The 19,959-nt window shown below is 42.3% G+C and overlaps 1 protein-coding gene across 5 annotated transcripts in view; it reads right to left on the minus strand.

Moving 5' to 3' along the window:
• LOC137328029 (protein kinase C-binding protein NELL1-like) overlaps nt 1-19,959 on the minus strand; it is a 617,180-nt gene that overhangs the window by 234,774 nt on the left and 362,447 nt on the right. For all 5 annotated transcript variants that reach the window (XM_067994100.1, XM_067994101.1, XM_067994103.1 and 2 more), the window contains one exon: nt 19,461-19,583. In XM_067994100.1, coding sequence (XP_067850201.1) covers nt 19,461-19,583 — 123 coding nt within the window. The remainder of the gene's footprint in view (nt 1-19,460; nt 19,584-19,959) is intronic.

The raw sequence follows: 19,959 nt of genomic DNA on the forward strand, positions 1-19,959 counted from the left end.
GGCATTTATTGCCCATTCCTAATTGCCCTTGAGAAGGTGGTGAGCCGCCTTCTTGAACCGCTGCAGTCTGTGTGGTGAAGGTTCTCCCACAGTGCTGTTAGGAAGGGAGTTCCAGGATTTTGACCCAGCGACGATGAAGGAACGGAGATATATTTCCAAATCAGGATGGTGTGTGACTTGGAGGGGAACGTGCAGGTGGTGTTGTTCCCATGTGCCTGCTGCCCTTGTCCTTCTAAGTGGTAGAGGTCGCGGGTTTGGGAGGTGCTGTCGAAGAAGCCTTGGCGAGTTGCCGCAGTGCATTCTGTGGATGGTACACACTGCAGCCACTGTACGCCGGTGGTGAAGGGAGTGAATGTTTAGGGTGGTGGATGGGGTGCCAATCAAGCGGGCTGCTTTGTCCTGGATGGTGTCGAGCTTCTTGAGTGTTGTTGGAGCTGCACTCATCCAGGCTAGTGGAGAGTATTCCATCACACTCCTGACTTATGCCTTGTAGATGGTGGAAAGGCTTTGGGGAGTCAGGAGGTGAGTCACTCGCCGCAGAATACCCAGCCTCTGACCTGCTCTTGTAGCCACAGTATTTATATGGCTGGTCCAGTTAAGTTTCTGGTCAATGGTGACCTCCAGGATGTTGATGGTGGGGGATTCGGTGATGGTAATGCCGTTGAATGTCTTGGGGAGGTGGTTAGACTCTCTCTTGTTGGAGATGGTCATTGCCTGGCACTTGTCTGACGCGAATGTTACTTGCCACTTATGTGCCCAAGCCTGGATGTTGAAATTAAAAGGTGGAACAGGCTAAAGGGGCCGAATGGCCTACTCCTGTTCCTATGTTCCTATTAGAAAGTGGCAAATGCCTCCTTCAAGAGATTATATAGAAGGGATACATCCTGAGGAAGCTCTTTTAATATCACTTACACTTAACCTTATTTTGACAAACATGTATACGGTAAATAAGTCAGACAGCTCGAAATTTAAACTAGTTGTGAGTATGAAAAAGCAGGTTTTAAATACAATGTGTAAAATTCAAAAAAAAAACCCACAGTGCAATAAATTGAGATTTCAAACTGTAATATATAACCATTTGACTGGTGATTAATATTATGATATTTATGGTACCTTTCAGGACTGACAGACTTATAGCCTGAAGAAAATAGTCCAATTCCCAGAGTTCGCAACATCACGGTAATGAAGAAATTAAACATATGTGAAGGTTTCGATTTTGAGCAGCAACAAATGTAACTCAACACCATGTTACAACATCTCAAAAATCTTGCTGCATTCAGATTGCAATGTATATTTCGATCTGTTCACCGTCATTGCAAAGGAAATTAATAGTCACTCATTGAGAAGTGTACCTAAACCCGTACTAAAATTCAGTGTGTTAAATATAACCAAAAGAAACCCTGTACAAATTTTTTTAAAAATCAGTAATAATAATAACATAAGAAATAGGAGCAGGAGTAGGCCATACGGCCCCTCAAGCCTGCACCGCCATTCAATAAGATCATGGCTGATCTACCTCCATTCCACTTTCCCACCCTATCCCCATATCCCTTGATTCCCTTAGTGTCCAAATATCCATCGATCTCAGCCTTGAATATAATCAACGACTGAGCATCCACAGCTCTCTGGGATAGAAAATTCCAAAGATTCACAACCCTCTGAGTGAAGAAATTTCTCCTCATCTCAGTCCTAAATGGCTGACCCCTTAGCCTGAGACTATGACCCCTAGTTCTAGACTCACCAGCCAGGGGAAACAGCCCCTCAGCATCTACCCATCAAGCCCTCGAAGAATTTTATACATTTCAATAAGATCACATCTCATTCTTCTAAACTTCAGAGAGTATAGGCCCATTCTACTCAATCTCTCCTTATAGGACAACCCTATCATCTCAGGAATTAATCTAGTGAACCTTTGTTGAACCCCCTCTAAGGCAAGTATATCCTTCCTTAGGCAAGGAGACCAAAACTGTACACAGTACTCCAGGTGTGGTCTCACCAGAACCCTGTACAATTGCAGCAAGACCTCCTTACTCTTATACTCCAACCCCGTAACATACCATTTGCCTTCCTAATTGTTTGTTGTACCTGCATGTTAACTTTTTGTGATTCGTGTACAAGGACACCCAAATCCCTCTGAATACCAACATTTCTTAATCACTCACCTTTTAATAAATATTGTGCTTTTCTATTCTTCCTACCAAAGTGGATAATTTCACATTCCCCCACATTATACTCCATCTGCCACCTTCTCGCCCACTCACTTAACCTGTCTATATCCCTTTGCAGCCTCTTTGAGTCCTCCTCACAGTTTACTTTCCCATCTAGCTTTGTATCGTCAGCAAATTTGGATACATCACACTCGGTCCCCTCATCAAAGTGATCAATATAGATTGTAAACAGCTGAGGCCCAAGCACTGATCCTTGCGGCAGCCCATTAGTTACAACCTGCCAACCTGAAAATGACCCGTTTATTCCGACTCTCTGGTTTTGGTCCGGTTAACCAAACCTCAATCCATGCTAATATATTACCCCCAATCCCATGAGCTTTAATTTTGTGTAACTACCTCTTGTGTGGCACCTTATTGAATGCCTTTTGAAAATCCAAATATATTACATCCACTGGTTCCCCCTTAACTACCCTGCTAGTTACACCCTGAAAAAGCTCTAATAGATTTGTCAAACACGATTTCCCTTTCATAAAACCATGTTAACTCTGCCTAATCATATTATGATTTTCTAAGTGCCCTGTTACTACATCCTTAATAACAGATTCTAGCATTTTCCCTACTACTGATGTCAGGCTAACAGGCCGATAGTTCCCTGTTTTCTCTCTCCCTCCTTTCTTGAATAGTGGTGTTATATTTGCTACCTTCCAATCCTGCGGGGACTGTTTTAGAATCTAGGGAATTTTGGAAGATCAAAACCAATGCATCCACTATCTCTGCAGCCACCTCTAGGATGTAGGCCATTAGGTCCAGGGGATTGCCGGCTTTTAGTCGTATTAATTTCTCCAGTACTTTTTCTTTACTAATTTTAATTACTTTAAGTTCCTCACTCTCATTGGACCCTCTGGTATTTTTTCTGTGTCTTCTACTGTGAAGACAGAGACAAAATATTTGTTTAACATCTCTGCCGTTTCCTTATTCCCCATTATAATTTCTCCTGTCTCTACCTCTAAGGGACCCACATTTACTTTCGCTAATCTCTTCCTTTTTACATACTTGTAGAAGCTCTTACAATCTATTTTAATATTTCTTGCTACTTTTCTTTCAAATTCAATTTTCTTCCTCTTTATCAATTTCTTGGTCATCCTTTGCTGATTTCTAAAACGCTCACAATCCTCAGGCTTACTACTCTTTTTGGCAACATTACAAGCCTCTTCTTTTAATCTAATACTATCCTTAACTTCTCTAGTTAGCCACGGTTGGATCACCTTGTCCGTGGAGTTTTTATTCCTCAAGGGAAAGTATATTTGTTGAGAATTATGAAATACTTCTTTTAATGTTCACCACTGCTTATCTACTGTCATATATTTTAAGCAATTTTCCCAATCTACCTTAGCCAACTCGCCCCTCATACCTATGTAATTGGCTTTGTTTAAATTTAAGACCCTAATTTCAGACTTAACAACATCATTCTCAAACCCAAAATGAAATTCTATCATATAATAATCACTTTCCTCCAGAGGATCCTTAACTATAAGATTACCAAATAACCCTGTCTCATTACACAATACTAGATCAAAAATAGCCTGTTCCCTATTTGGTTTCTCAACACATTGTTCTGGAAAACTGTCTCAAATGCATTCCATGAACTCGTCCTCCAAGCTACTTTTGCCAATTTGGTTTGCCCAGTCTATATGAAGATTAAAGTCCCCCACGATTATTGCAATACCCTTGATACATGCTCCTCTAATTTCCTGATTTATACTCTGTCCAACACTATAACTACTGTTAGGGGTATATAAACTACTCCCACCAGTGATTGCTGTTCCTTGTTATTTCTTAGCTCCACCCATACTGATCCTATATCCTGATTTTCTGACCTAAGATACTTTCTCACTACTGTCTTATCTCATCTTTTATTATCAGGTCTACTCCACCCCCCTTAATAAATTTGTAAAGTGCATATGCCAAAAATGTTGAGAAATACATGTTAATTAGCACAGCATATGTGTGGCTACATGATACACAGTAATGCAGTGGCTGAAACGCGTTTTGAAAAATAATTGAACAAGCCATGAGGTAATTTCGTGGTCAGATGCACTTGTTATGCACATGCATATGGCCAGCGCCAATGGGGGAAGGTGAAACCTATTTTGCACTCTGATTGTGCCCCCTACTTTTTTTTTAACAGGCTGGCTGCACTGGGCTCTCCCTGATGACATGCAAGAGTGTCATTAAATTCTAAAAAATTATTTAAATTTAATCGGCCAATGAGTTCCCAAGGTTTGCCCAGGAAGTGCACAGGTAGTACTCTGGGGCCCTTTAAAAACAGTCTCAAACAAAGATCTTTAATGCCCTTTGGAGTTTATTTTTTCTTTCACTCAGCATGGACTGGTTTCGATCACCAGAGGCAGTCGCAGAGGAATTTTCCACACTTTTCTCCCCCACCTTATTGGCCCTGGATTTCTCGCTGTTTTTTTGCCTCTCCCAGAAGATTACATAGCTGCGGGCATTGGGGGGTTGGCAGAAATGTCTAGTCGTGATGCTCCAGCCATCATGAATGTGGGCAGGCTTGATGGGCCAGCTGGTCTTTTCCTGCCCATCAATTTGTCATGTTCATATGCATTGTGCCGGTTCAGAATGGTTTTGCTCATAATTGTTTGTTTTGCTTTTTGGGACCCTTCTTTGCATTTTGTTAGCTCCATTTTTTAAAATCCTTTTAACATACCATAACATCTCGGGGAGCTTTAAAGCGCATTTTAAGCATCCAGACGCATTTTGATTGACGTTCCTTTGGGAATTCCTCATGCCTCAGGGAGCTTGAGGATGAGAAGTGGTTGCACAAAAAGAACAGGGAGAAATCTGCCTGCAGCTGAAGGGGTTGTACTGGTACCCAAATAGATGGGTTCACATACCTCACCTCAGCTACTTGGTCGTGTTAGAGGAGACGTGCATTTGCCAGCCATGCTTCACCAGGGAGGCCTTTCTCTAGGTTGGGATTGTTTTCTCAAGAAAAATAATCTTCGAATACTGTAATTGAAGGAGCTTAAGAATATTGACAGACATATGCACAACTTGCTGGCCAACTTAGGTGTCAGTAACCGACTATGGGGGTGATACTTCGAGCGGCTGACCTGCGGGACTCGTAGTCTCAGCGGGAGGCCCAATCCATTTAAACTTTGTGTGGAGGCTTTGCATCGTGGAACAGTAAAAGTTAAACAGGTTGACAGGTAACATTTTGTAATGTGCAATCATGGACTGTCTGATAAATGGGACGATCGGGCAGTCTTCCATATATTTCATATATGTACATATGAAATAGGAGCAGGAGTAGGCCATAGGCCCCTCGAGCCTGCTCCACAATTCAATGGCTGATCTGCGACCTCAAATCCACTTTCCCACCCTATCTCCATATCCCTTGATTCCCTTTGTGTCCAAAAATCTATCGATCTCAATCTTGGATATACTCAACGACTGAGCATTCACAGCCCTCTGGGATAGAGAATTCCAAAGAATCACCACCCTCTGAGTGAAGAAATTCCTTCTCATCTCAGTCCTAAATTGCCCACCCCTAATGCCCCCTTATTCTAGACTCTCCAGCCAGGGGAAACAGCCTCTCTGCATCTATCCTGTCAAGCCCTCTGAGAGTTTTATATGTTTCAATGAGGTCACCTCTCATTTTTCTAAACTCCAGAGAATATAGGCCCATTCTACTCAATCTCTCCATCCGATATACTCAATCTCTCAGTGTCAGATTATATAGAATTTACAGCACAAAAACAGGCCATTCGGCTCAACTGGTCTGTGCCAGTGTTTATGCTCCACACAAGCCGCCTCCTACCCGACTTAATCTATCCCTGTCAGCATATCATCTTATTCCTTTCTCCCTCATGTACTTATCTCGCTTCCCCTTAAAGGCCTCTACGTATTCGTCTCAACTACTCCATCTGGTAACAAGTTCCACATTCTAACCTGGGTAAAGAAGTTTCTCCTGAATGTATTATTGGATTTATTAGTGATTATCTTATATTTAGGCCCCTAGTTTTGGATTCCCCCTCAAGTGGAAACATCTTCTCTTCGATAACCCTATCAAATCCTTTAGATTCTTTAACGTGTACCATCTTATCCTGCATCTGTTCCCGGGTCCCACGGATATTGTACACAGTGTTGAACCTGATCACGAGCTGCTGCCAAGAATGTTGCAGCAGTGTCCTCTGGGGGAAGAGTGACTTTTGGTTCTGAACAGGCTAACAGCTGCACACCATTTTGCCAGCCATCAGACAGAGGGATGAGTGCTTTATCAATCTGTCACTTGCCTGTAGAATCTGTTTCATGCCTTCACATTGGGTTTCTTTTCACTTCACATTTTTGACTGCCACTTCTTGGAAAAGGCAAACAATATTTAAATTTCAGTTGAAAGCTGAAACAATATTTATCCCATATGCAGCCAGCTCCCCTTAAGTGTGCACATCCCTTGAAATTTGAACTGCTGCCCAGATGCTGTGCATCCCCCATAAGGATTTGCTTCCTGCACAAGATTAAAGCAGTGCAGGAAGCTATGAATAATTAGTTAAATCAACTGACAAAGAAAACTGTTGGCTGGCTAGCCTTAACACCAGCAGCAGAACAGAAATACCCTAACTTGGCCAGGCCTGCAAAATCAGCCCATATAATAGAGTGGAAGTTTATGTAAGAGGGGTGATTCATACTCCTGCACTCCCAGCAGGGAAGCCATGCTCGCATGGCGCACAGGTTGGAGTTACAGTTCCAATACTGTCGTCTCGACCCTCCTATCTGTGCTTCCTGCTAAAGCATGAGATCTCTGTATGGTTCAGGAATAAATCTGCAAGTTCAATTAATATATAATTATCCAAACCATGAGACTGTAAATTTAACTTGTATTTTTTTTTACAGAGTAGACCCAAATTCTTCACAAATGAATGATTGAGTGACCTTTTTTTGGTGCTATTAGTTGAGGAAGGCATGCTGGCTAAGATACTGGGAGATATGGTTAGATGAAGTAGGGTGGGAGGAGACTCGCGTGGAGCATTAAGACCAGCACAGACCAGTTGGGCTGAATGCCTGTTACTGTGCGGTAAATTCTACTTAATTCTATGTAACTCCTGCTCTTCTCTGAATCATACCATTGGATCGTTTATGTCCACTTGAGCACACAAGGCTTTGGTTTTAACATCTCATCTGAAAGATGGCTCCTGCGACAAGGCAGCACTCCATCAGTACTGCACCCAAGTGTCAGCTGAGATTATTTGCTCACTGGGGTTAGAACCCATAAACTTCTGAATCAGGGGTAAGAGTGTCAACATATGCACCAGGAAAGTAGAAAACCAACAGCATACACTTTCACAAAGGGGAAGCACCAGGGTAAACACACCTGTGCCACACATTTTTACAGCTAATTAAATTTGGCTTAATTGGCATACTAATATCTCACAACCATTCGTTATGCTGAGGTAGATTTAGATCGTTATGGAGAAATGCAATGGGTTTTAATGTAAGACCAAGGGCAGTGGTGGGGATCTTGTTTTTTTTTGCACTTGGGCAGATAGCTATTGTGCACTGAACGGCATGAACACTTAACTGAAGCTGCTATCTATTAAAGCCTGCCTTAAAACTCTTACTGATTGAACAGTTGGTTCTATAGACTTCTCTTCTGGGTCAATGTCAGTGTTCTCTGCAGTCCCTGGTTGAGGCTGGCTCTCTTGCTCCACCCGCTCCATGGAAACGCTCTATTTGCAGGGTGCAAGTGGAGAAAGGCACAGCAGACTACAGTAAACTTTGAGAGCTTCACTGGGCTGTATTGCAAGACTCTCTTTGATTGGCACCTGAACCCAATGCTTGCTCCACCGAAAACATGGTAACTACATGCACCTCATTTCACCTCTCTTCGGGTCTTGCCTGTGGTTGTCTCAAAGGGGTCATGAGTCAAGGCTCCAGTGATAGTCTTGGTCTCTAAGCAGCCATCCAGCTGTTCTTCCTGGCCCTTGAAATAACGATGGGCACCACTGACTACATAAATTGAAGGAAGTGTTGGGCCACATCCATCCTTTCAGGTGGACTTTGACATCCAGCAGCGATCCAATTCGCCTCCGCCTTCTACAGGGGGGGAATCACGGAGAAGCAGCTTGTGGTTAGAGCAGCTGGCATTAATGTGTATGATTCTGCACCTATGATCGGAGGCCAGCTGCACTTTTATGAAATGGAACCCTTTTCTGTGCATGAGGGGGATGGCATTGGGTTTATGGACCCATATGGCCATTTGCGTGCCTTCAATGCTGTCCTGCCTTTTTGGGAAACCTGACAGACATCAACAACAGCAAAAGGAACTTGCATTGATGTAGCACCTATAAAGTAGAAAAAAACCAAAGCCCTTCAATTGGAAATAGACAGGGAAACATAGCAAGCCTTGGAAGGAGAGATTAGGAAAGCCTGGTGGGTTTTGAGAAGACTTTTAAAGGAGAGGAATGAAGGAGAGCAGGGTTTAGATGGCAGTTCAAGAGAGTGGGGGAACCAAGGCAGCTGAAGATTCTGCCACCAATGGTGAGGCAAAGGGAGGAGGGATTGGGTTGCACTACAAGCCAGAATTAGAGGACCGATGGGTTGGGGGGGGGGAGGGGGGAGGGGGGAGACAGAATGTTAATAATTTTTTTTTAATTGGTCAAGATGGTATGCTCTTTCATGTTGTTAACTATTTTTAACAGGGAAAGTATTAAAATCTGGGGCAATATCCTTAGGCTGCATAAATGGGTGGTAAAGATGGCTACATCTTGAGTGCCTAAGGTGTAAACACATGTGTCTTGCATGCTTCCTCTGATCCTCCATCAGAACCAACACACAGAGTGGTGTGGAGTACAGGTACTACTGAAGTTCTGGACAATTACAGCACCTTTCCCAAATATCGACAGATGGGAGATGGAGTGCAGCTTTAAGAAAGTACTAATTGCATTAATGGTATAAGCAAAATAAAAAAAATACATGAACTGATAAATTGCATGACTTTGTAGCAGCTTTATTCTCACACCTACCAAGCAGGCTTCCTTTTGCGGAAGCAGGACCTAAAATGCCCGAGCAGATCTACCAGTTAACGCCTGCTTTATAAGCATATTGAGCACCTGAAGTGGACTTCAGTCTATCTAACATCACTGGCCTTTATAGGTTTTGTGTACACCAGGTGCACTGGTGTTCAGTACCAATGCAAGTCTCGGCCACATGATGCCATGTTAAGTGAAACAGAGCTGGCCACTTGTTAATCCAGACACTCACACCTGATCTGCGCTAACAGCACCAAACCCAACGGTCAGAAAAACAGCCCCAATATTCCTTTTGAAGGTAGATACTTTGATGCAAGTCACCTTTTTTGCCGATGTAAATAATGATGTCACCTCAATCTGAAATAAATGTTCAACTCCATTTAGAAATGAGCTCCAAACTGTCTATTTTTTACATTTAAAATAATCAGGTGAAAATAAAATCCCAATGGTTTAATACATAGGCAGTGCATCATAAAATCAGTCAGGTAGCAAACGTTAAACTGAGTTCCTGCTGTTGGTGACTGGAAAAAATGATTAATAAATCAGTAGCTTAAAAAATATATTTTGGGTGCTCCGTATCAGTATTATTTCAATGCTGAATTCGAAGAGGCGATCTTTTCAAAGCTTCCTTTCTACCTGTCTGTAATGCTATCCATTGAAAAATTATGTGTAGGTTGGTTTAGATTGGCCCTCCCCCTGCCCACAGTGCCTTTTCATATTTTTTCTGCCACACTGAATTTTGGATTTGGAATTGGAATTCCGAACTGTGTTTTTAATCCAAGTTGTTCAGCGACTTAATGAAACTCTTAGTTGTATTCAAATGGGAATGGTATGATTATCTGTGTACATGTTCAGAAATGCTAAATTGTTACTTCAAAAATGCCATGGATTTGCATCATACGGGATAACTGACTTCTTTTTATCAGAGTATGAATTAATTTTTTTTTACAAATGGACATGCTGGGAACCATCTGCCTGTCCATGAGTCTGTGAATGCTAATTTAATTAGCATGCAGAAATAAGCCATTCCAACTGTACTGCAGACAAGAAAATTATAGCATACTTGATAAAATGGTGCTTTATGAACTAAATATGCATCAAATAAAACAGGTGTTAATACTGAAGACCCCTTCCCCCTCATCAGTTAGGAGCATGACCTTGTCATGTTCTAGATGAGGGTATTTTTCTCACAGAAAGTCTCTGGTTGACACAATTGCTGCTGTGATGTGTAAATGTCACAGATCAGAACTGGTCTCTGTAAACAATAGCAATCATGAACCAAGGGCAGGATTTCATTTAAAACTTCAAACTCAACATGGGAATTTCTACACATGGTCAGAGAACACTTCCAGTGTATCATTTATTTCACTGTAATTCACTGCCCCCCAATGATTCAATAGTATAGTATCAACAGATGATGTAATACGTCTTCTGATCCAATGCTATGATCATCCTTATTACACTTTAAACCCCTTCATGCTGTCTTGACCAGACTTGACATACATGCTAGTAGCAAAAGTCAGAAATGAAAGCTAAATTCTAGATAGGGATAAAGCAACATTTTTTTCTGTCTGTAGGTCACATCTGAGCTTTTTGATTTTTTAAGAAAAGGCTTGTTGCACAGTTCTCTTTGACATTCAGCCGTCATAGCAGTTTCCCCATTCTGCAGCCAGTCCAGCAAAAATAAAGAGGCAAGTTCAAACACTCCTTCATAACAACTGCTGGTAGGTACCCTGTTGTTTTCTTCCAGTGACTCCAACTACTAAGTCTTGGCCTTCCCTACCACTTGTTCTCATGGCCTTCTGCTCTCCGACAGACCTTGGCCCTTGCCTGCTGCTTGCTCTCTTGCTCTGGCCTACATAAACCCTGCATTCCTGCTCTCTCCTAATCTTTTGCCCATTATTTGCCCAGCCTCATCCTCAGGCCATGAGCAATGCCATGGTGTATACGATTATATACTATAAACACATAACTGGATGTGTGAACCTGGGGGAATTCTATGCAGCGTGTCTTAGTTGAGTTTTTTTATATAAAAAGAAAAGAATTTGCATTCATATAGCGCCGTTCACAACCTCAGGATGTCCCATAGCACTTTGCAGCCAATGAAGTATATAGTTCTTCAAAAGATGTGCCCAACCTGACCCACCTGAAACCACAACCCAGCCTTACCTAAAGTGGGCATAGAACTTTCTTTGACATTTACATAAGACCAAATCTGAGGTTGCAGCCCAGCAGTTGAAAGATATGAACAGTCTCAGGTTGATGGACAATGGCAAAAATAGATAATTCGAGGCAATTCAGGTGTTCACTCCAAAAATAACTGGGCGGGGGGTGGGGGGGGGAGAATTATAACTTGATATATGGGTTTTACCAGCTTCAAGTCACAACCTGGAATTACATGATGTTAACAAATTTAGCATAGCATTCTGTAAAATATCACACATGAAGAAAATCTTTTTACCTCATTAGAACTCACTTTACCAATTTGAATTACTTACAGGCTTCAAGCAATGTTTGTATTTGTCCAAGAAACTGAATTTATGCAACAACTTTATTTAATAAGCTAACCTGCTGACAGTTTCTAACGAGACTTGTGGAGTTTTAAAGCTAATTATATGATGCGATAAATCAGTCCCTGTTACTATGGCAATCATTTCAGAAAGGCTCCAAGTCTGAATGATTTAAGGCTGTTGTGCTCAATACCTGAAATATTGTAACAAATAGAGCATCAAAATATGTCAACGATTATACTTATTAGAGAAAGAGAAATAAATGTTGGCTAAAATACATTTAAGGGGTTTGGATGGTATCATAAACCACGGCTGCAAAGATTCATTGTCAGCTGTACTCTGCTTAGTTTAGTTTTGTTTCCTTTATTGCCAGTGTGCACATCTTTTGTTACTGCTTGGCTGTTAGGTTTCTCGGCAGCCTTTGCACTATATGACAGGAAGGTGGTGTAATTTTCAACATTATGCCATTACACCACACGTACAATATGAGTCAGCTGACAGGAAGAAAGGATTTCACTGAGATATCATAAATTATTTTTAAGAGGTATAACACTGCATTTACTGATTTACAAAAGAGATAATACTGCTGCATATAAAGTCATAAGTCATTACAATTGAACTTTACATTTCATCCCTATTGCTATGTGAACTGTGCAAGTTTCATGGAAATTAATTTAGTTCGACATTAAAGCAGTTATCTTTGCCAAACATGCAATGTGTACGAGCAGAGGGATTTGGGAATACAGGATCACAGAACATTAAAGGCAGCACCTCAGGGTCATAGGCTATGAAAAAAACAAATAGAATTTGAAGTTTTATCTCAGGTGTAGAATGTAAAAGTCAAGAGGTAATGATGAGGCTTTATAATAAGATCCCAGTGAGAGTCCTGCTTGCAGTATTGGGTTCCAGACTATAGGAAGGATATTGAGGCTTTAGACAGAGTTCAATATAGATACGCTGACCAATGAGGTAATACTAATAAAAACAAAACAATTGAAAAATGTGTTTTTTTTTTGTTAGAACAATGAAGATTACAGGGTGACATAATAGAAGTGTTTAAAATCACGAAAAGATGGGACAAGGTAGATAGAAGTAGACTGTTTCCGTCGTTGAGGGCTCAAGAATGAGGGGCCATAGATTCAAGATTAAATGTAAGAGATGTAGAACTGAGATCAGGGAAACTTCTTCACACAGAGAGAGCTGTGGAATTCAATTCCAGGGTTAGTGGTCGAGGCAGAAACAATGTCAACATTCAAGGTTTGATTGGACAGGTGGATGAAGGAAAAAGGGGTTGAAGGGATTTGGGAACAGGGTGGGTAAATTCTCTGGAGAATTACTGCAGCCTTTATTATTTAGGGAAATATGGTTGTTATTGTCACTAGGAGTCAGAAACTCCACTCAGTTCCTAATTTTTGTAGATGTTAATAAGGGAGAAACAGGGAACTCTGTGACAGTCACTGATTTGGAGATGATTTTTTTAAATCTCGGAAACAGCAATCTCTTCCACTATCAGATGAACTGTTCTGAAAATGTCCCTAATTATTCCAGCAGAAGTGAATCATTTTGTCTGAAACTTCGTGCAGCTTCTGCTGATAACGTAGGATGGGTGTCCCAGCACGTCCGGGAATGGGACGGGGAGCGGGTTGTGTTGGGGATTACTCCATCGGTACACTGTCAGCAGGGTAATCTGCACCCCCCCTGGTGTCAGCTTGCCTTTTTCTTCCACCAGACCCCTGAGGCACTGCAGCTTGCCAGTTTTTCACACTTCCCTCTTCAGTTAGCTGTCCTGCTTTAAATATTCACTCATTCTCTGGGTCTCATATATATGTCTTTTATTTCACTAATTTCTCATCATGCCTCTTTTTGTCTTAGACTATTATTGTTTCTGTCATCTCCTATTCTCCACCTAATCACTATATTTTCACTTGATAATGTGGAATTTACATTGATCTACCCGAGCACAAGCAGATCTATTGTATTGCAAGTTTTCGCACTTCATTTAAAGCTCATTTAGCAATAAATGAGAGTGCTGCTGAGAATTTCTAGCTTTCAATTCATTGCTGGTTTAATGCAATATCTATATCTAGGAGTACAGTAAAATGGTCCGAGTATTATGTCAGATGGGATCACATCCTTAGGATCTTTATCAAGGTCCCAATCTATCAGGTAGAAGTGAATTCTTTGTCTAAAACTTCTGCTGGTAATGTAGGATGAGTGTACCAGCACTTCCAGGAGTGAGGCAGGGAGTGGGTTGGTGCTTAGAATGGGTATCGAGAGCACTGCTGAGAAACCGTCCAACTGTTGTATCAGAGGGGAACACATCCTTAGGATCAACTCTTTTTCACGATCCAAATCTATTTTCTGTGAAGGCTTTTATTTGAATAATTTGCTTTACATGATCAAACTGGTGCTATTATATTTGAGTTTTAGTGACACTTACTCAAAGCAGTCCTACCTTGTTAATCACAAATGAGTATTTACAAAATTATTTTCCTGATTGGAACTCCATTACAATTAATAAAGAGGCTCAAACATTGGTAAATTGAACCTCAAATAAGAAAGTTACTTCTTTTTATAATAACATGGTTGAATTATATCTGAACCAACCCTGACCACCTATAAAACTAAATGGTTCGACCCAATTTACCCGAAGCCACAATTTGGTCACTCCGAGACAGACAACACACCAGATACCGTCAGCAGTTCATGTTATGCCATGCCACTCTCATACGATACCGTGGCACTCCCGCATGACAGGGTGCCACTCCCACACAAACGGCATGCCACTCCCACACAACGTAACGGGGAGCATCTTTTTTTGCCTGGTGATTTCTTTATTTCTACCTCACCAAGCATACAACCTCAACACTGTGGGGTGAATTTCTGTGGCGTTTTTGATGTACTTACCATGCAGGAACGGTACAGAAAATTTATTGAGTGAGGAAATTCAGGTGGAAGCCATTTCTGTCATTTATGTGTCTTTAACACACTTGCTTCCCCCCAACCCCGTTCCCCCCACCCCCACCCGAACATCCTCGCACTTTTTCAGCCTTCCCGCAACCCACCCGCCAAGTGGCTACATTTGCATATGTCAGAGCAGGAGCTAGTGATGTGGCAGCTCCGAGTTTCCTGGGTTTGAGCTGCTATTGCACTCTTGGTAACTTGGAGCGAGAAATATGAGGCTCAGCAACTGCAAGGATCACCTAGCAAGATGGAAGTGAGGTGTTTGTGGGCTTGAAGAGTCTGAAAATTTTGTGTTGTGATCTCTGCAGTTTGGAAATGCTTCCTCAACCCTTTCTTCTGTTGCATTTTTATTCTACAAAGGCTCGCACTCGATTCTCGCACAGGGTAAGCCCACTGGAAGATTTTGGGTCCCCTCCCCCCTCCGCATATCCGCAGTCAGGGCTTCTCAGAAACAGGTACATCACTCTATGCCATTATCATGGGGGAGAAGGAGGAGGAGCAAAGGATAAAACTAGGAAGAGTCAAGCACCATTCAAGGAGGATGCAGCCCACCAGGTACCAGGCATCTCAGGATCTCACTTGAGGAGCTCTGCATAAGAAGAGTGCATCTTACCAAGTAGGCAGTGGGGCATGTCTGTGACCTGCAGCCACGTTCCTGTGCCTGCACTGCTCTTTCAGTGGCTGTGAAGGTGACCAGTTTCTATGGTACAGGGTCACTTCAGGCAGATACAGGGGACCTCTGCAACATCAGCCAGGGAGCAGTACATCCTTTACAGCAGAGCAGCCCAATTCTTATGTTTTGGCATCACTGCCAGGCAGCAGAGAGAAAGGGATAAAAACAAATATTGCTGGAAAACACTCAGCCGGTCAGGCAGCATCTGTGGATGGAGAAAAAACAGAGGTAAGATTTCCAGCATCTACAGTATTTTTCTGTTGTTTTAGTGTTTCATTCATGGCCACTTCTCTTCCAGGAATTCCCACCTTGAAGAAGTTCTACTTTTCTCTCCGACGGGATTTCCGTTTGTGAGTTCTGATGAAAGGTCATCGACCTGAAACATTTACTCTGTTTCTCTCTCCACAGAAGTTGCCTGACATTGCACTGAGGCGCCTACCAGATATCCACTCAGTTACCTCAAAATGACGGGATTTCACTCCCTCAGTGTCCAGATACTGCGTCACAACAACAATTTGCATTTATATAGCACCTTTAATGTAGTAAAATGTCCCAAGGCACTAGAACTAGGGGGCATAATCGTAGAATAAGGGGCTGCTCTTTCAAAACTGAGATGAGGAGAAACTTCTCCACTCAGAGGGTGGTAGGTCTGTGGAATTTGCTGCCCCAGGAAGCTGTGGAAGCTACATCATTAGATAAATTTAAAACAAAAATCGACAGTTTCCTAGAAGTAAAGGGAATTAGGGGTTACAGGGAGCGGGCAGGAAATTGGACATGAAGCTGAGTTCGGATCGGTCAATGCCCTGTGGGTGGTGGAGAGGGCCCAGGGGCTGAGTGGCCGGGTCCTGCTCCTACTTCTTGTGTTCTTTAGATTTGTGGTTGGGATCAGGTCAGCCATGATCTTATTGAATGGCGGAGCAGGCTCGAGGGGCCGATTGGCCTACTCCTGCTCCTATTTCTTATGTTCTTATGTTCTTATCACAGGAGCGATTATCAAACAAAATTTGACACCAGGCCACATAAGGAGATATTAGGACAGGTGACCAAAAGCTTGGTCAAAGAGGTAGGTTTTTAAGGAGCATCTTAAAGGGAGAGAGAGAGTTAGCGAGATGGAGAGATTTAGGGAGAGAATTCCAGAGCTCAGGGCCTAGGCAGCTGAAGGTACAGCCGCCAATGGTGAGGTGATGAAAATTGGGGATGCGCAAGAGGCAAGAATTAGAGGAGCGCAGAGATCTCCGAGGGATGTAGGGCTGGAGGAGGTTACAGAAATAGGGAGGGGCAAGGCCATGGAGGGATTTGAAAACAAGGATGTGGATTTTAAAATCGAGGCATTGCCAGACCGGGAGCCAATGTACGTCAGCAAGCACGGAGGTGATGGGTGAAAGGGACTTGGTGCGAGTTAGGAAGAAGATCCTCCATGTCAACACCCGATATGTAGGAAGTTGCCATGATGCTTTCATCCTTTGTCATTCGGCCCTTCCTGACCTCTTCAAGGAAGAGAATCAGATCCAGTAATGGCTTCTGGGCGACAAAGCAACATCCCCTGCTCCCATCGCTGAAGATTCCAATTAGTTCTGCAATCTGTACTTCCATGGAGGCGTTCCCTCGCCTAGCTGGTTGCCCTCCAGTCTGCTGCTGAAGGTTGCGGGCTAAACCGTCTTTTTAAAAGGCTACACGGAAGTTTCCAGGTAGTTCAGCTGCTTCCACCCATTTTACAAGGATTTTACACCAATGCGAATGCAAATGAGCAGGGTACCAGTGAGCGCAGTTTTTTTTTAAAAGGGGCAACAGCGATGTAACTTATTGAAGAAATTTGAAGCCTGTGTTTGAGAACTAGTTCAATCCATTCGTGCACTTAACCAACATATCTGGTGCTCTCTTGAACTCCAACAGCTACACAGAACATGATAATTCCAGGCGTTCAGCGACTGCAATCCCCGCATTATGCAAATACCGTTTACAAAACTACCAGATCCAAATAAATAGCATGTAGCTATCTGCCAGAAGTATCATGAATAGTCCTATTGATACCCATCTGATCACCCATGAACACAGGGGAAAGAGTGTCTGAACGACAGCGTCTCTTTCTCCGTCTGCTCCATCTACATTCAAGACTTGTAACACTTCTTACAAGTAACAAAGATAGGTTTTCCACATTCTCGATGTTGTTTTCATTACAAACATCACACAGAATATGCACTTAACACAGAACGCTCTGATGAAGGCGTTTTGTTCTGCTTTTGATTTATTTTTACCAGTCTCTGTTCCTAGTTGTATCTTGAAAGATTTTTTTTAATATATGCTCCTTTGGAAAGCATTGTTCTGATTACATTCATCAGAGGTACTGACACAAACGAACATATTTAAGGCACTGTCGAAAGTTCAGCAACTGTGCCTTTTCTCTATAATCCACTGAAAGTAAAAACAGCGAAAGGTACTTAAAAGATTGGTTTGTGACAATTGGGACAAAATTGCTTTTCAACAAGCAACACAGAATGTATAGGGAGTAAAAGCTTCTACTTTCACTGTGCTATTTCTGTTCAGAGCTGCCTTACAAGCATTTTGACTATGTTGTTCCTAAAAAGAAACAAAGTAAAAATCAATGCTCACTATAATAATTTCTTTATATATATATATATATATATATATATATACACACACATCTGGAAAATATATCAGGCTATAAAACAAAAGGAATGACATCACAGCACCATAGGATCAGGAGTGGGCCATTCAGCCCCTCGAGTCTTTCCCACCATTCTATTAGATCATGGCTGATCTGTACCTGAAATCCATTTACCCACCTTTTTCTCCACATCCCTTGATACCCTTACCTATCAAAAGTCCATCGACCTCAGTCTTGAAATTTTCAATTTACCCAACATCCAACACCCTTTTGGAGGAGAGTTTTCCAGATTTCTTCCTAATTTCTCTGCTAAACGGCCGAGCTCTCATTTTAAGATTGTGCCCCCTTGTTCTGGATTCTCCCACCAGAGGAAATGTTTCTCTCTACCGACCCTATCGAATGCCTTTATCATTTTAAGAACTTTGATTAGATCGCCCCTCAACATTCTAAACTCAGGAGACTACAAATTTATGCAGCTTGTCATTTTATGCATAATTTAGCCCTTTAAGCTCCGGTATCATTCTGCTGAATCTGCACTGCGCCCCCTCCAAGGCCAAAATAGCCTTCCTGAAGTGCAGCGTTCTATACTGAACACAGTACTTCAGATGGGGGTCTGAGCAAGGCTCTGTACCACTGAAGCATCGCAAGAGAACACTGAGATCACTGAAGCGCCTCATGAAAGCTGGAACAGGTGATGCATATAAGGTATGCAAAAGTAGGAACAGCCTAGATGTTAGGCATTGCTTCTTTTCTCAGAGAGTAGTGGGCCTCTGGAATGCATTGCCGGCTCGGGGGCAGTGTGTGCTGAATTCTCCATATGCCTTCAAGAGGGAGCTGGTCCAGTTCTTGGTTGGGGCAGAGATTGCATCATACAGATGGTAAGTTGATTAACAGTTAACATACGCATGGTCAGTGTGATCTCCTGGATGGGTTTTGAACACCTGAGAGGGTTGGAGAGGAATTTTACAGAGTTTTTTCCACCCCCATATTGGCCCTGGGTTTTTTCCTGTTTTTTTAGCCTCTTCCAGGAGATTACATGGCTGCGGTGGGGAGCAATGGGGAGGGGGGTTACGGAGACGAGGTAGGAAGTGTCCAGTCATGATGCTCCAGGCATCATGAGTGAGGGACAGGCTTGATGGACCAGCTGGCCTTTTCCTGCCCGTCATTTTCATAAGTTCGTATGGGTCAAAAAAAATTGCTCTTCTGGAATAGAATCGATGCAGAAACTTCCATAACTTGGAAGCTTCCAGGATTTTTGCAGTTGCACCAAGACAGAATGAATGGAAAAAAAGGTGAACTGAACCGAAAATTGTTTTGAAGTTGAAACTTTGTGTATATTTTTTAAGATGATTACTTAGGCCTGGAGATTGTGATGCCATTCAGTACTGTGTTCTCTTAGACTTAGATGTACGTGTCTTTAAATGAGCATGCAATACAAATTACGCTTCGTTCCAAACCAGCTGCAGTTCCTACCTCGACAGATGGTTCCATTGCCCACATAGCCAGGTTTGCAGGTACATCGGTGTCCTCGGACAGTATTCGTGCAAATTGCAGTCTCGTCACAGCTGTGCTGTCTGCTTCCACATTCGTCGTGCTCTGGAGGAGAGAAAGGAGTCTGCTCAAATGTTGTGATCGACAGCTCTGCAGATTGTATTAACAGGAGTAAAAAATCAATTGGAAGGCGTGCCGTACAAATAAATAGCAGCATGGATGCCCAGTTTACTGAAGCTCAGTCCCTGGGATTGAATTCCTAGAGAACAGCAGAGCAGATAGTCTTTATGCTTTAGAATTAGAGATACTCATATCTACCTCCTTTATTATAGAGATCCTTCACTTCAACCTGTTGAAACAATCTTTGCAGTGAAAGAGAAACACTATTTCTTTTTTGGGTACAATGGGTCTCCTATTACTGCTGCCAACCAACATAAATTAAATGCAAGGCTGCAGTTATACTGTAGCTCATGTGCAGCTG

This window comes from Heptranchias perlo, chromosome 12, assembly GCF_035084215.1.
Source record: "Heptranchias perlo isolate sHepPer1 chromosome 12, sHepPer1.hap1, whole genome shotgun sequence".
NCBI lineage: Eukaryota > Metazoa > Chordata > Chondrichthyes > Hexanchiformes > Hexanchidae > Heptranchias > Heptranchias perlo.